The 16,808-nt window shown below is 47.2% G+C and overlaps 3 protein-coding genes and 1 pseudogene across 12 annotated transcripts in view; 1 reads left to right on the top strand and 3 right to left on the bottom strand.

Moving 5' to 3' along the window:
* Ddhd2 (DDHD domain containing 2) overlaps positions 1–2,145 on the top strand; it is a 30,538-nt gene extending 28,393 nt beyond the window's left edge. For all 5 annotated transcript variants that reach the window (XM_052751890.1, XM_052751891.1, XM_052751889.1 and 2 more), the window contains one exon: positions 209–2,145. The gene's annotated coding sequence lies outside the window, so the exon portion shown is untranslated. The remainder of the gene's footprint in view (positions 1–208) is intronic.
* On the bottom strand, positions 1,572–7,427 carry Plpp5 (phospholipid phosphatase 5). The gene is made up of 7 exons (XM_052751901.1): positions 7,277–7,427; positions 7,049–7,157; positions 6,787–6,877; positions 6,362–6,425; positions 5,835–5,959; positions 4,805–4,975; positions 1,572–3,529 (listed from the first exon to the last, which is right to left on the bottom strand). The coding sequence occupies exons 1-7, from the start codon at positions 7,336–7,338 to the stop codon at positions 3,366–3,368; spliced, it is 786 nt and encodes a 261-aa protein (XP_052607861.1). The 5' UTR covers positions 7,339–7,427; the 3' UTR covers positions 1,572–3,365.
* A 398-nt stretch (positions 7,428–7,825) lies between these two features.
* Positions 7,826–16,808, bottom strand: part of Nsd3 (nuclear receptor binding SET domain protein 3) — a 118,262-nt gene continuing 109,279 nt past the window's right edge. For all 6 annotated transcript variants that reach the window (XM_052751881.1, XM_052751880.1, XM_052751885.1 and 3 more), the window contains 2 exons: positions 14,442–14,643; positions 7,826–13,843 (listed from right to left, as the gene is read on the bottom strand). In XM_052751881.1, coding sequence (XP_052607841.1) covers positions 13,602–13,843; positions 14,442–14,643 — 444 coding nt within the window. In that variant the 3' untranslated portion in view covers positions 7,826–13,601. The remainder of the gene's footprint in view (positions 13,844–14,441; positions 14,644–16,808) is intronic.
* LOC128118979 (60S acidic ribosomal protein P0-like) lies at positions 14,657–16,806 on the bottom strand (annotated as a pseudogene).

Genomic DNA, 16,808 nt, shown 5'->3' with positions numbered 1-16,808 from the left:
TCCGAAGACTGGTTAAAACTTAAGGAAGTATCCAGGGCCCACTTAGGGATCAGTGTCTATTTTATCGTGTGCTTGAGATCCTGAGTTACCCTGCTCAGCCGTCTAGATAGGATCCTGGAAAGTCTGTATTCGACAGTGGCGTTTCCTGTGCTTGCTGGTTCCTCAGACTGAACTGCACGGTGACCTCTTCTCCTGTTCTCTCCTGTAGATGGACACCGAGGATCCTTCCTGAAAGTCTGTGCCTGTTGCTGCGGCCACGTCATGTCCTGCATGTTGCCTGCCTCACTCCACGGGATCTTGAGAAGAAAATCCATTTGGAAATTAGTGGAAAGCAAAAGGAAGACTCATTGCTTTGTAAAAACACTCACTAGTTTTTGTAGCTAAGGAGTTTACATCTTTTAATGCTTTAACAGCAGACCTTCCTTATTTAATACATGGAAAGGAATACAGTCTGTTTAGGGGGGCCTAGACAACTTTGAGAGAGGTTTACTCCTTACCTTTAGAAAGTGGACCAGCTTGGGAGTGTAGTCTTAAGATTCAGAGGTCCTTCGGGTCCAGTCATTCTCTGTGTGCTCTGCACTGGAAGGCTAAGTGTAAGTGGCCATGGAAGTACTGTTAATTTTAAGCCAGCCTTCCTTTCCTGTGTGTAGTCTCTGAAGATAGGACTAGCTTACTAAATCGTTTGCTCTGGACACTGTCAGCTGGGCTCTCCTAGAACCACTGGTGCTGTTTGCTGTTTTCACAACTGCTGCAGCTCCTGTAAGTGTGAAGGTTGTATGAACTGTATGCCTGCCCTTTTATAGCGTATTCCAAACTGGGTGAGATGTGAGGAATTACTGGATAATACTCATCTTGGAGGTGATGTTGTAAGAGTCGGTCCATTACATGGCCTTTCCCGACTGTTCATGTTGTAATGAGATCTTTTGGTAGCACCGACCGAAGTTTCCTGCTACTTCCAGCCAAGTGAAGGAAGTATTGTGATGTAAACGTCACTTCTGATGTTGCTGAGGTGTCGTCACAATGTTTACTTAAGAGTTGGCAGTCAGTGTTAGTTGAGCACACAGGCTAGCCGGGGAGAGCCCATATTCTGAAAGAAAACCCTCTTCACGGGGTCTGAGGAGCAGCTGTGTGCACTGTAGCTGGATCTGGAGAAATGGAGTAGAGTTCTCTCGGGGAACTAAGTTTTTCCCAAGGCGTCTGCTTTCGTCTTTCCTTCCCTTCAGCATGTGCCGGCATCTTCGTTCTCTTTAGGACGGTGCTGCGTGCTCCTCAGACCAACCCCCAGAGTCCCACAGCTCTTCAGAGTGGCAGAGGAGGAAGCTATGTTGGGATTTCTGTCTTTTTTTTTTTGTAAACCTATCATGGTATCCAGAAGCTCTGCATGTAATCCTCACTGAAGCCACCCCTCAGACAGCAGCGGTCTTTACCCTTGTTGGTACAGAAAAGAAAAGAGGTTAATCACTGAGCCCTGGGGGTTACAGAGGCAAGCCTGGCCTTTCTTTCTCTGCTTTTGACAGTGAGGATAAACAAGCTACTGAGAAGTCCCAGGTGTATGGAATGCTTTTTCTTCACACTCTCTCTTGAGTAGGAATTACTGAGAATGAAGTAGCATTCATTAAATACTGAAGGGTTTTTGTCAAGTTGCTGTCTTCAAATTTGTTTACTCTTGTTAGCAGAATCGTTACTACTCAGAGTAAACCAAAGTACAACCAAGAATGAGTTCTTGTAACCAAAGATGGGCAGCTTGGCCCCAGAGCGCTAGCTAAACCGCTCTCCTCCGACACGCTTCTTCCCGGCAGTCCGGCATACAGTGATTAGAAAGAGCTCCAACCCCGCCATCCACTTGTGGTGTTACTGTGCTGTGTTATGCAAGCGAGGAGGGTGGCGAGGAGCCTGTGTTCACTGTGCGCTGTTTACCCGCATCATTCCTATCATGTACAGTCTCTTGACCGAGGCTGGTGTGTAAACTCTAGCCTAGCAGCATTTGTCCAGATTCCTGGCTGCAGACTCAGTGAGAGATTGTTTCAAGGGAAGATGAATAGCACTGATCACCTTGCTGATATTTTGCACTTTTGAAATGCTTGTTTTATATGTGATTATATTTAAGAGTTTAGTAAATGCTGAAATAAAACTATTGACCAGTTACTTTCGTGTGGCCTTATCATCAAGAAAAATCAACATAGCTATTTTCTCTTTTATGCTAAATTCAAAACAAAAATTTTAGGCAAATAACTAATATATAAGTTATTTTCCTTGATTAATGTTTTCATTGTCATGAAGAGATACATTTCAGAATTTAAAGTATGGCAATGATAAGTGTGTCTGTAAATACAGAAAACAGAGCCTGTCCTTTAATACCTATAAATATTAGCTTGTACATCAGATATCACACTTAGTCACATCTATTCAGATGAGGATCCAGTGTTGATCTTAAAGTCCAAAAACTCAAGCAAACACTTTTTCACTGTCAAATTTACTGGGGGAAGGGGGGCAGAGGGGGGAGGGAATACACTGAAAATATACTTAAGAGTATGTTATAGCTGAGTTCGTGCACACCTTTAATCCCAGCACTCGGGAGGCAGAGGCAGGTGGATCTCTGTGAGTTCGAGGCCAGCCTGGTCTACAGAGCAAGTTCTAGGACAGGCTCCCAAAACTACACAGAGAAACCCTGTCTCAAAAACAAACAAAGAGTATGTTATAGGAAGATATACATAAGACAAAATTTTATTTAAAGTATAACAGAGGTAGCTATTAGTTGGTCCTCAAAGTGTCATGTTCTGATGATAGCTTATAATTGTTCCATATATTTTTTTTGTGAATAGAAGGCAGAAAGAGATACATTTATCTTCCAGATAATATCTGTAAGTTTTCTTTTCTGATGAAATAAAAAATTGGCCCAAATTGGTGGTTTTATTATTTAAGGCTTAATGGAATATGGCCACAAAAAGTAAACTTCAGCTGGCATTACCCTTCTTTATAAGGGATAGAGATTAAGATTGGTAATAAAGTCTTCAGGATAGAACGGGGCCATGAGAGTCTCCGTTGTGAAAAGGTCTCTTGAGGGACATCTACATATATGTAAAGACCCTAGATCTTAGAACACCAATCTTATGGCCCAGCTTTATTAACCTAGAGAGAGAACTCCCTAAAGAGCCACTTTCCAGAACAGGCCCCAGGCAGGGATTGCTCAGGGTCTAGCCTTGGAAGTAGGGTGAAGTGTAGATAGATTCTTGGCGGAGGTGGGACTACAGTATGGCGATGTCCACACCTTCACCTCGGGAGAGGTGATAGCCAGAAGTTCTTGGCTTGTGCATGGTGTCCGGTTAGGAGGCTGACTCGCTTGTTCTCCACTGAGGTAGGTTCAGCTAAATATCCAAGTGGTGAGACTCACTGGGCTTCTTCTGTGAGGAGGGGAGTTTGTGCTTGTCCTGAAATGGTTTGTGGCATTCCATATCAGTCAGAGGAGGATAGTACTGCCTGTAGCAGACGTAAGCAAATGCCATTCCAATCATGGACCCCACTAGGACATCTGAGGAGAGAGAAATAGGTCTTTTTTTTAAAAAAAATTTAGACACTACACAGTTATAGAAGACTTGGCCCTCCAGGTTACTCTGCTTGCAGGGAGGGGCCAAGAAAGACCTCAACCCATGTTATAGTTTCTTTAGAGGGTCTTAATTTTATCATACAGTTATAAGATTATTAGCCACATTGTTCTCAAAACACCAAATCAGAACATACCCTAAGTTACATCAGCATGGACTGAGTTCAAATCCCCCACCCCACCCCCGAGACAGGGTTTCTCTGTGTAACTGCTTGGGCTGTCCTGGAACTTGTAGACCAAACTGGCTTTGAACTCCTAGAGATCCGCCTGCCTCTGAGTGCTGGGATTAACCACTTGGCGAGTTAGAATTTTTTTAACACAGAATAACAAATGTTCATGTGATTCTAATCATTCGCTGGCTTTCATTATTTAAGAATTCTGGCCAGGAATGGCCTCACATGATTAGGATTCCAACACGTGGGAGACTGAGGAGAAGGATAGTTTGTTTAAGGTGAGGCTTGGGCCACAGGGGGAGACCCTGTCTTAAAAAATAAGGGGGCCAGGCATGGTGAGACACACCTTTTAACCCAGCAGACAGAGGCAGTTGTATCTCTGAGTTTGAGGCCAACCTGGCCTACCTAGTTTCAGGGTCATCCAGGGCTACTTAGTGAAATCTTATTTCACAGGAGTTGGGTTTGGGAGCTGGTTCAGCAGTTAAGAGCGCTTTCTCGCATAAACAAGAGGACTTGAGTTCAATCCCCAGTACCCACGTAAAAAGCTGAGTCTCCGTTCATGCACTTGTAACCTCTGTGCTGTGGAGGGCAGACAGGATTACTGGTGCCAGCTGGTCATCGGCTCCCCACACGACTGCAGTACACGCACCTGCACATCCACGTGCAGATATCCCATACACAGGTTAATTGCAAAGAATGTTGTGTGTGCGTGTGCATGTGTGTGGGGACACGTGGAGGTGAGAGGATAACTCTGGCATCCACCCCTTCCTTCCACCTTTACATGTGTTCCAGGGATCACGCACAGGTCGTCAGGCGTGTGCGGCAAGCATCTTTACCTCACTCCCCGAGCCATCTCGCTGGCCCAAAGGTTAACTTTGGTTCTCCGTGACACAAGGGAACCCAGGCTGTCCACACTCACTCATTTGCTCGTTCATTCAGCAGACACGTAGGAAGCCGCCACTTGGTGCCAGTGTCTAGGGTTCAAACAGGCGGGGCGGAAACTCCCGGGGCACACATAACCGTTGCTCACCTTGCCAGTGGTGCTTGTAGTCACATGTGCGGGACAGCGCAATCACAGCGGCCAGGAGCAGAGGCGCTAGGAAGGCACAGAGCCTCCAGGATTCCCCTCGGCCTTGTGGGGTGAAGCAGTGTAACTTCCCTGCCAGGTAGAAGGAAGCAAAGGCCAGACCAGCAAACGCAACTAGAACAGGGAAGACCTGTGAGTCGTGTGTGTCTGTCGGTGGGAGCCCCGACACTCCTGTCCAGACGGGAGGGCGGGGAGCAGGAGCAGGCTTTACCCGCCTTGAGTACAGGGATGGGAAATGAGGACTTTATTTTCTGTCCCAGTATTTTAAGTAAGAATAGTTTCTGGGGTTGGGGATTTAGCTCTAGCAAGCACAAGGCCCTGGGTTCGATCCTCAGCTCAAAAAAAAAGAATAGTTTCTGGAATACAAGTTATTACTGTGCACAGTGCTGTAGACGCCTTCCTTGTCTGTAAGTGGGAATCCAAAAACTAATAGACCTTACTGGTTCTCGGGAGCTACACAGGTAAGAACCTAAAGTGGCCCCCAACACATAGTAACCCTTGGATAAAGATGAGGCGTTTTGTCTTTTGAGACCGGGTTTCTCTGTGTAGCCCTGGTTGTCCTGGAACTCGCTCTGTAGACCAGGCTGGCCTCAAACTCAGAGAGATCCACCTTCCTCTGCCCGCTAAGTGCTGAGATTAAAAGTGTGCACCATCACTGCCTGGCCTGAATAAAGATGTTTTATGACTGACAAGTAAGAGGCGACTCATTCCAGCAAAGCTTCACAGGTTAAATTCAGTAATTTTTAGAAATATGTATCGGAACTGGAGAGTTGCCCCAGCAGCAATTAAGAGCACTTGGCTGCTTTTGAGAGGATCTAGGTTTGGTTCCCAGCATTCACATGGCAACCCTAACTCCAGTTCCAGGGGATCTAATGTCTTCTGGTCTCTATAGTATGCGCACACACATACAAGCAAAACACGTATCTACATAAAATAATAAAAAGGATTGCAATAGTTCATCTGAGGTTCATACAGGAAGAGTGTCCACTAGGGAAGCTCTTCCGGCCCTCGTTCACCACATCCTTATCCCCTGTGCAGGTCAGATCGGAATGGGCCAGTCCATCCGGGAAGCACCGGTAGAAGAAATCTGGCCGTGGCCTGGAAGAAATAAGCATAGTGTGAGCACTCCAATCTACTCTTCCAGAAATCCTTCTTCAGTTGGATGTCAATAATCCTGTTGACTACTGCTCATGTAATGTCCTAGGCAAAATAATGGAACTGGATTAGGCTAGTCACCACACTGAGAAAAAAGCTTTAGTCACATGGCCAATGTTTAAGGGGAAAGTCTCTTCTAGCATATGATTGCATCTCGCACAAGAGCAGCTCGAGGCTGTGGTGGGAAATTCGGTCAGTACAGGACACAGAGCAGGTGGCGGGCATGTTTAGGACAGACAGAGAGGGCACGGGGAGAGAGTTCTGGCTGAGAAAGATTAGTCCGAGAATAAAGGGGAAAATGCTTGGAGGCTGCGGGAGGTTTGCTGTCCGGGGTTTCTCCCTTACCGGCCCACTATCAGCTTTACTGTGTTGGTAACGACACCATTCAGAGCCAGGGCAAGGCTAGCAGCTGGAAGAGAAAGACAGACACGGTTAGTGCTGTCTGCTCGGGGAAGAGCAGCTGCCGCCACCCTAGAAGCCCTCCATGCTCGAGGATGAATCCAACCAGTACCCAGCACAAAAGCAGCTGTGGCCCTTAGACCCCGAAAAACTTGTGTAAACGGCCCGGGGCCGAGAAACCAGGGGATTTAGGCACATCTGGGTTAACCCAGCTCTTACAGGGCTGCTGTTTTCCTGCCTCACGGGGTAACAAGTGGAGCAAGAGGACATACTTTCGGGGTACCCAGTTTCCTGCCGGCCAGACGAGGCTCCAGTGGCTGCACCCCACAACTACTGGCCAGCACTAGGTGAGCAGCTGGAAGAGTACTTACCGAGGCAGGCTTGCTTGCTGTCGGTGGTGTCCGCTTTCTTCAGAAACTTGGCTAGGAGGATGAGGGACAGCGGAGTGAGAAATGCAATGACCTGGAAGAGAACACATGGCAGCTGCCTCGCACTGAGGCCGGCTGCAGAGAGCCCACCCAGACGCCATGCTCTAGACCTGGATCTCCAGGACTCGGCTCTGGGTCCGAGAGCACCCGGCCGGGCGGGAGGAGGAGTCCCTGCAGGGCGGGAGGAGGGCGGCAGCTCACGCACAAACATGGGGCCGGTGGGGAAGTATTCGGCCTCCGTGTACGGGTTCCGGTAGAGCCACAGCTCCTCGGGCTGGATCTGGCGCTGGAAGGGAGGGAGCAGCTCGGTCACCCTGGGGAGGAAAAGGGCGAAGATTGACAGGCTCTCGGCGGCGGAAGGACCTGCCGCCCGGAGCAGCTGCCGAAGAGCGAGCACCCCGGCGCGCCTGGGAGTGCTCCGACAAGTCCTTACAGGAAGGCCACAAAGAGCAGGACCCGCACGCCCAGCTCCGCTCCCAGGGCCGCCGTCCCCATCCCGCCACACGCCGGCCGGCCGGCCCGCCACCCGCTGCTGACGTGGCTCGGCCCGGGGCCCAGCGCCGCCTGGCGAGCACCGAGGGGACACTCCCAGGGGACCTCCCCGAGCTTCCGGGAAGCTCCTCCGCTCGCTCTGAGTACCACCTAGCGACAGCACAGAAGCACTCACTGCCCTCGGGCTGATCGGGAGGACCTGGCTGTTGTCGCCACCTTTGGGTCTCAAAGCAAGGGGATGAGAGTGCCCTTCACCAACTACCTGGTGCCCAGATCACCTTACAGCACCCTGAAAGGAATGCCATCCTCCAGAGACCCTTCCTCTACAAAAGCAAAACAGAAAACTCACTTTAAAGAAACCATTTCTTAGCAGCATTTTAAAGGGAAAAACCGGGCTGAGATTGGGTGGATTTTTTTTTTTTTTTTTGGTGTGACTCATTTCTCGTTAAATTGTACCATGAAATTACAGGCAAAGAACAAGCCCATATACTTAATTAGAACATACAGGACAATTTATTAAAGTCAACCTCAAGCAAGACCTGAAACCAATCGGATGCCATTAAAAACTTTTCCACATTCTTACATAAGCAGAAACACATCTGAATTCTAAAGTATCTGTAAAATTAAAAAGGCAAAATTTCAGTAAATACAATGTACAAAAACTGTCCCACCAGCACACGTCAGTAAGAAACGTAAATATCACAGGCAATCCCACATACACTACTAGTCCACAGTAATCTATCTATATACAGGTTAACCATGATTGGTAGGCTCATACTTTGCAATAAGACATTGGTCAGTCAACGAAATCCTTAAACTATGTTTCAAAGTCATTATACAGTAATGCCCTAGAAGGATACCCCTGGGGAAAATCAGCACTAATTCCTTAGTGTTAGGAGTTCCTGGCCAAGTCACAGAAACTAAAGAGACTGCCCAGTGAAGGTTGACACTTTGATATTAAGGACTCAAGTGGTTTAAGCAAAATAATATTTCACAGGATCTACAAAGTTCATTACAGGTAAACACAGATGTAAACATCTATAAAGAACATTATTCAAAGAACACAGAGAATTAAGACTGAATCTGCAGGTATTTGTTTATTTGTAATAATCAAATGGACACAAATGAAATTTGCCATATCGATTCAAAATATACACAAATCTTTGTATATAAAAAGGTCTTTTGAGCCAGTTGTAATCAGTTAGCATCTTGGTTATTATTGGCAGTACAGTTACCATAGGTTACATAACAAAAAATGAGATGTTAGCTGACAACAAAAATAAATGTAAACTTCCCCATTCCTTTGAACCGACAGGAGCCCCGATCCAGGCAAACCGGGGGTACTTGAAGGCCATGGGCACACACCACGGCGCTGCCGGCAGGTAGGGAAGAAGACAGTGAAGCTGGGGTGCTTCTCATCCCTTAGCGGATGAGCAAAGTCACAGAAAACCAAGGACTGAATACTGACTCTGGCAACTTCTATTTTCCCTTTAACGTACACAGGAATGACTTTTAGAGCCTACTAAAGGACAAGCAATACTTTTCTCCCCTCCCCCGACACAGGAACAAGTGCTCACATTGGTCATTTGTCCAACGGCTTGACAAAAGCCAAACAATGTCATTTTTTTTCTTTTTTTCTTTTTTCTCCTTTTGAGACAGGGTCTCTACATAGCCCTAGCTGTCCTGGAACTCATTACGTAGGCCTTGAACTCACAGACATGCGCCTGCCTCTGCTTTTGGAGTGCCGGGATTAAGGGCGTGCCGAACCATGACTGGCAGACATGGCTCTTTGAAACAAGGGTTACACACAGCATTTCAGGAGTGTAACATAAATGCAAACACTACCACCCCTCCACACACAACACACCCACACACCCCACACACGCCCAGGCTTATATTAAAAGGAAAGACAAGAGACACTTGGGGATGAGGCAAACAAATAAAAAAGACAAAACAAAACCATAGGAAACAATTTCTAGAAATGTTGCTGATATCTCATGCGGGCGTCTCTTCCTCAAAGGTACCAACAATCTAAGATATCTCCGCTCCCACTGGAAGGACTTTCCTTTGGACAGTCTACACAGTGATGCTTCCCACTTCTTTTTTTTTTTTTTTTTTTTTTTTTTTGGTTTTTCGAGACAGGGTTTCTCTGTGTAGCTTTGCGCCTTTTCTGGAACTCACTTGGTAGCCCAGGCTGGCCTCGAACTCACAGAGATCCGCCTGGCTCTGCCTCCCGAGTGCTGGGATTAAAGGCGTGAGCCACCACCGCCTGGCGCTTCCCACTTCTTAATTTTACAAAGGAACCGGAATGACAATCACAGTCTCAAGTACTTGAAGAAGCTGAATGAATGACGCAGAGGTCTCAGTGTATAGGCGACTACACTGTACCTGTGATGACCACTCACCACTTCCCTCCCTTGCTCTATTATGCCCTTTCTCCCAGGATCCCCAGGACCCTACCCAGGGTAAAATTTGGTGATATTTCAGTACACACAAATGTCGAGCTTTTCAATATTTGGTAATCCATTGAAAAGCTGTCTACATTTATTCCTCTAGTCCATCTGAAAATGGACCGAGGTCTACTTTTGTCTACAGATAACCAGAGACCTAGGCAGGGTGGTCCTTCGTGGAGGAACTTTCCACTTGCTCACTTCCTGTGCTCTCCACAGCGCCTCAGCAGAGCAGGGAGTGGCTGGATGCAACAGCCACGTGAAGAATAATTCAAGTCTAGGAATAAAGCAACTTCCCGATGCCCTTGTACTCATGAGAAACATAAAAACGACAAGTTTTCCAAGCCGTGAGACTCAGAGGCGATTTGTTTTTCTCTCTCATTAGGACATGATATGTGGCTGGAAGCGTCTCAGCTCTGTGGTGAGTGGATGCGGCAGGAGGAGTGTGGGACTGAAACAGAAAATGACAGATAACAGCAGGTCCTGGGGGCCGGGTTCGACATTCCGAACAGATGCCATGATTTCCACCTCTAGGATCTCTAACCGAACTTAGCAGGTAAGAAAGTACTCAGGAAAACCTACTTCATGGAAGCTGTCCACCAGCCCAGCCATCTGAGTGTTTCCCATGACCACAGAGACTCGGTGTCTCCGCTGCGCATCACTTAGACACCCTTGCAAATACTGCGGCGGCGGCGGTGGTGGCGGCGGGCAGAGTGGAGCAGCTGGCTGCTGCCCCCTTCCACAATTCTCTTTTTAGTTCCAAATATGTTCCTAACTCATCGGTATATGTTATTTATACAACACACAGAAATCTCCAAGTTCCCATGGTTCCCAAACCCAGTCTATTGTACAGCTTGGGGAAGATAATTTTTGAGAATGGAAATGGAGGCGGGCTTGCAGAGCAAAGGAGAAGATAAAACCCACTCCACTCAGATCTCCACCACTGATGAGACTGAAGACGTGAACGGCCGCTTCAGCACGGGCAGTGAGGGCACCGGCCCTTCCGCCCCAGCCGGGCACAGGCAGCTATTCTGGTAGCCCAGCGTGGCCTCCAAAGTACAGGGTCCGGGACAGCTTCATGACATCATTGCTAGCTCTTACCAACCCAGTTTCTAAAGCTTTACACTGCTAATCAGAAAGCTCGTCTTCCTAGGAATCCAAATGAGGTTAAAAATACCACCGTTAGCCCATGCTGCTTCAAGTGCTTTCATTTCCGGGCTGGATACACCAACCACAAATACGCATACCACATCTGATTTAAAAGCTAATGAATACCAGCTTCAGACCATGGGTAAGCCTGGTGCCTTCTGGAATATGCTCTGATGCAGGACAGGCAAGCACAGCGTATGTATACTTAGACGCCCTCAACTCTAAGACAGACCTAGGCCACAACGGCACAGGAAGATGCCCCTGAACTGGCACAGCAAAGCCAAGTTTGGAGCCCCGAAAGCTTCTGGGCCATGCCGAACTATTTTGAACCATCCCTTGGCTTGTGAAATAGCAGAACAATCCTATTAGTCATCAAAAAAAAAAAAAAAAAAAAAAAAAGAAAGAAAAGATTTGAGAAGTCTTTGCAAAGCTCTTTTATAGATAGAGAAACAAATAGGCCATACCAAAGAAGCTGAATAGAGATAGGTCAGCCTAAGGTATTTATAAATACATGATGTACTCTGGGGCTTACTATATAAAAGTTATCTGATACTAAAAAAGCATAAAGTCAAAAAGGAAACAAGATGCAATTTCATATTGGATACTGTTCTCATAAGAGTTATATTTGGAATATCAAAAGAAATCCCTTATCAGTGAGTTTAAAAAATGTTTATCATGTCTGTATAAAATAATATTTCAGTATGGTAAAACCCAGATATCCTACTTTACTTTTTTAAAGGAGATCAAACTTCATAATTGCTAACGAGCCAAGTGTAGTGTTTGCATGGGCTGTGCTTCCGTCATAGTGACTGCACTGGGGGCCTGCAGCATCCTGTCTTTCTGCTCATCGGAGCCTGTCTAATCTAACAGATTACTAGAAATGCTACATCCAGCTAAGTGGCAGTTTAGGAGCTTAGAGAGGGAAACTGTAGTGTCTGTCTGTTGTCTATAAATTGCACATTTATATATATATATTTAAAAAAAAAGGGAGGCACAAAATTGCTCTTTCTTCCAGAGAAAGAGGTCTGAATTGATTTGTAAAAAATTAAAAAAGGACCCAACACACTGGACACAACTCCAGGATGTTGTAGAGCATCTCCCGCCCCACGTTAATGACTTACTAGGTTCTTGAGGAGGATAAACCCTACTGTGTACCGCCCACTGGTAAGCAGTTAAAAGTCACTGAGAAAGTTCATGCTTGTTTCACAGTAACACTAGACTTCTCCTCAGTCCAGTGTTCCAGTGTCTCACGTGATTTCATGCAATACTGGAGTAGCTCTATTGCTAAGTGCTAGATGCAAGGGATTCTGTGGGCACACACCGTGGTGGGCTCCGGTCTGCCATTCAAACGGAACATAATGTTTGCGAACACTGACTTTCTGGGGAGTGTTCTCAAGTGCCCTCTAAGAGGAAGCGCTCTCTGTGGCTCTTACAGACCCTGGAAAACTTCCTCCCCTTACTCAATGGGGACAATGTGAAGCATTGCATAATACTAAGAAGAAACTGTTCACATATAACTTGGGGATTGACTCTGTCTATTTTCACCACCCCCAAGTTAGGAAATCAACTGAAAAAAAAATCTCTTAAAATATAATTCAGATTCAATTACACAGCTCTACTAGGAAACACGGTTGAGTGATCAGCTGGCCATTGATTGGCAGAGCGAAAGACAAACAAGCAAATGCTCTTAAATTCCAGTAAGACTGGAGTCTACACTAAGTGCTCAGAAAATGGTGCGGATCTGATCCAACTTCCGGTCTGTGCCTTACTCTGTCTTTAGCTCCTTGCCGTACGTCAGGATGACAGCAGTGAGCATTCTCCCATGCATTCACAGCCCCACACATGCGCTGTATCAGGAAACTGTAGATGGATGGCACTCAGAGCCAGTGAGTGCACACATTCCCTCTAGACATTTCCCTCCATCCACATTTCCAGGTGGAGTGACTGCACCATGAAGCCCACCTAGTCTAAGACCACGGAGGTAAAAGCTGTCAAGGCATTTGTTTCCAAGAGGCCAAACTGAATACTTGATGAGAGCCTTCTCTGAGACTAGAAAAGGCATAGGAAAAAGGAAAGAGAAGTTAGCCTATCTATGGCTCAGTAAAGAGGTATATAAAGGTACGTACACACACACACACACACACACACACACACACACACACACACACACACACACGGAGGTTAGATTGTTTGAGCTACACCTCTCACAATTCCTAAAAATGAAAATAAATAAAGGAATGGCTAATTTTGCTTTATACAACCAAGGGTTGCATCTTAGGCTTGACAATGATCTTGTTAACAGGTATCTCTCTCTCTCTCTCTCTCTCTCTCTCTCTCTCTCTCTCTCTCTCTCTCTCTCACACACACACACACACACACACACACACACACACACACACACACACTTTAAAAACAAGGACACCTCTTTTGCTAGTGGCAAAGACACTGGAGCACACACAATAAAAGGCAAGAAAAGACCAAGGGAATTTCCCTGTCCACCAAACTCTCCCCAAAGCAACAGAACAAACTAGAGCCCCACACAGCCTGCTCAGCCTGTGAACTGGTTCCTGTCTCCCTTGTACGGCCGCCTCAGCAACCGCCCTGGTTTAAATGCATCATCTGTTGTCTTCTTCCATTCCGAACAGCAGGGCAGGAAAGAACCACCGTTCACTCTTTTACGTCTTCTCCAGGATCTTGGGGTTCCCGTTTACATCTGATCTTGTTCCAATATTCTGGTGACACAGGAGATTCGGGATTGTGGTCAGAGCAGCAGAGACGACCTTCTAGTGCAGAGGGCACCAGAGCCCCCTTTCCATGATCCTTACAAAATGAGTGTGGACAGAATTCACAGAAGGAGACGGCTGAGTTGTCACACTTGTCACACTGATGCCATGGACACTCCCACTTTCCTAAGGCGGGGTGGGACAGGGAAACCACCTGTTAGCCCTGATTACCCAGAAAGAGCCCAAGAGCCCCCCCTCCCCTGGAGACAGGGTCTCACTGTGTAGCCGGGCTGGCCTGGCCTACCTCTGCTTCCTGCGTGCCAGGGTTAAAGGCATATGCCACCACGCCCGACCTTTTCTTTTCTTTTCAAAACAATGTCTGTCTATAAAGTTCAGGCTGGCCTCGAACCCCCAGAGATCCACCTGCTTATGCCTCCCAAATGCTGGGATTAAAGACATGCCTCACTGTACCTGGCTCATACCCTACCTCTTTGCTTAGAGACTAATTCCAACTGAATCCACCTTCAGACTCCAGCCAAACAAACATCTAGTTGTGTTATTTCATACAGATATGCGCCACTGGCCCAAACCCAATGTCATAGGTGCCAACTACCCGCCCACGGTAATCATAAGAAGAAACCTGTCCTTGCTGCCATATGAGATATACCCAATGCGCACAGAACAGACTTCTGACTGGAGTGATCTGTTTGTTCTGTTAAATGTTTCTTATTTCACAGGTCCACTAGAGAGAGCAGATGCATCCCGAGTCTGAAGCCTAGCTTACCGTACGGCGGCTGGGTCAGGTTAAGGCATAGGAGGTGGTAGGCTTTGGGACAGTCCTTTTTGTCACACATGACCAGCTCTCCCCCATCCCCACACTGGAAACAGTAGTCCTCGTGTATCTGCTTTGGTTCTGTTTTCACTTTCCGTCTTTTCTTTAACTTAGCATTTCTCGACTTCTCGTCAGCAGCGGATGCACACGCAGACTGGTAAGAAGGACAGACCACAGTTTCACTATCAGATAACGATGAAGCTTTACACACGAGAGTGTAAGTACACACCACACGGCCTTAACTGCACCCCTGCACGTGTCCTACGAACGCCAGAAGGGGCTATCTCACAACACTGCACTAAAGCAAGGCCTGCCGTTCTCCCTTGGGGTTGATTTCTTTTTATTTTATGTGCATTGGTGTTTTCCTGCATGCCTATCTGTGTAAGGGTGTCCTATCTCCTGGAACTGGAGTTACAGACAGTTGTGAGCCGCCAAGTGGGTGCTGGGAATTGAACCTGGGTCCTTTGGAAGAGAAGCCAGTGCGCTTAACCACTGAGCCATCTCTCCAGCCTCTATTTCCTTAATTTTTAAAAACAGGCTGCTTTAAAGAGAGGGGGAGAGGGAGGTAGGCCTTTATCTCCATGTTTCTCAAATTAAGCTGGCTGAGTTGGTGGGTGCTTTGGAGAAATGAGTCTAGAAACCAAACTCCATATCCTCCTCTGACTCTTCAGTCTTGAGTGGGGCTTCAGCACGAGCAGGAGCAGCAGCCAGGAAGGCCTTGACATTTCAGCAAGTGGGAAGGTGTGCTCAGTCCCCACAGACAAAGCCAGAACCGGTATGTCCCCAGTATGTATGGTGCTAAGGCAACAGTTAGACACCCAATCCAGACAAACATTGGCCACACCGCCAGCTGAGTTTCCTCTGTGACGTCATGCACTTCCGTTCGGAACTTCAGATGTCTGCCAGGGTCAAACACCTGCTGGTGATCAGCAGGGAAAAGGGGAGCTACCCACAGGTTCAGCAGTGTGGCTTCGCTGGCTCCCGCCCTGTCTCTAGTCTTCAGCTGCACATCACTCGGCATTTCAGTGGTGAAATCGCCCCTGGAGATGTCAGTGGTGACATCTAAGGCTTAGAAGAAAGTGGTCTTCTAGAACCAGTGTCCTGGGATGTGCAGTGACCTCACATGGGGCTATGGCATCAGCATGGGCATCAGCAAGTCCCTGACCTCAGTGAGATCCTCCTTGGTGAACACAAAAACCACAACCCCACCCCAGACGCAAGGCAACCGTTTGTTTTACCAGAGACCCCCCCCAAATGGCTTTGCCTCAGGATGCTCTTGCCCATCAGCACCATAGTTGTCCCTTGGAGGGACATGTGCATCTGCTTGGAACCTACACTGTCTGCTCCCACGATGAAGCATTTTGGATAATCATCTAAAAGTTCAATAATCTCTAGAGATTTGATCTTTATTATGTGTAGGTATGCATGTCTGCACGTGGGTATGTGCACATGAGTACAGGTGTATACAGAGGCAGGAGGCACCAGACCCCCTGGAGCTGGAGTTAACAGAGGGCTGTGAGCTCCCTGATGCAGATGCTGGGAACTGAACTCGGGTCCTCTAGAAGAGCAAGTGTTCTTACGTACTGAACCATCTCTCCAGCCCAAATGAGACGATCCTAACAAAGTAGCTGGACTTCCAGGCTGAGCAGCTTCCCTGGGCATGACTGGTCAGTGATTGCTGGGTCGTGTTTAAAGACAAGGCCACGTTAGTAGAGGCCCCACTGCTGAGCTACTGGTTTTCTCCTCATCGTAGGGTGGTTTTAACTGCAAGCTGCTTCACTTTATTACTGTTCAGACTGCAGACAGCCTTTCCCCCAATGACCTATAGCTTACATGCTACAACACGCACCTTTGTATTTATGTAGGGTTTTTTGTTGTTGTTGTTTGTTTGTTTTTTCCCCCTTTTTAGGCTAGCCTGGAATTAACAGCAATCCTCCTGCCTCTGGCTCCCAAGTGCTAGGATTATATGCTTGAGTCACCACAACCAGGTAACATTCACCAATTTAGAAGTATATAATTCAGGGGGTTTCAGTGCACTTCAGAACCTATCAGAGCTTACTAAAACGAGCTTTATTAAAGAGTGAGAACAGCAAGCTGGCCATGGTGGCGGAAGCCTGTGAGCCCAACATCTGGGAGGTGAGGGTGGAAAAATCAGGAGTTCAAGGTCATCCTCAATAAACCAAGAGTTCAAGGCCAGCCTGCGCTCCATGAGATCTGTGTCAAAACCACCACCACCAGCTCCACCACAGAGAAGCAGTAAAGAGCCCCAACAGAGTGGCGGGGTTCTGGAGCCCTGCAGATGACAGTGACCTGCAAAGC

The sequence above is a fragment of the Peromyscus californicus genome, unplaced genomic scaffold (assembly GCF_007827085.1).
Source record: "Peromyscus californicus insignis strain IS unplaced genomic scaffold, ASM782708v3 Scaffold_23__1_contigs__length_62951481, whole genome shotgun sequence".
NCBI classification, from domain to species: domain Eukaryota; kingdom Metazoa; phylum Chordata; class Mammalia; order Rodentia; family Cricetidae; genus Peromyscus; species Peromyscus californicus.
This window is presented reverse-complemented; position numbering and strand designations above follow the sequence as displayed.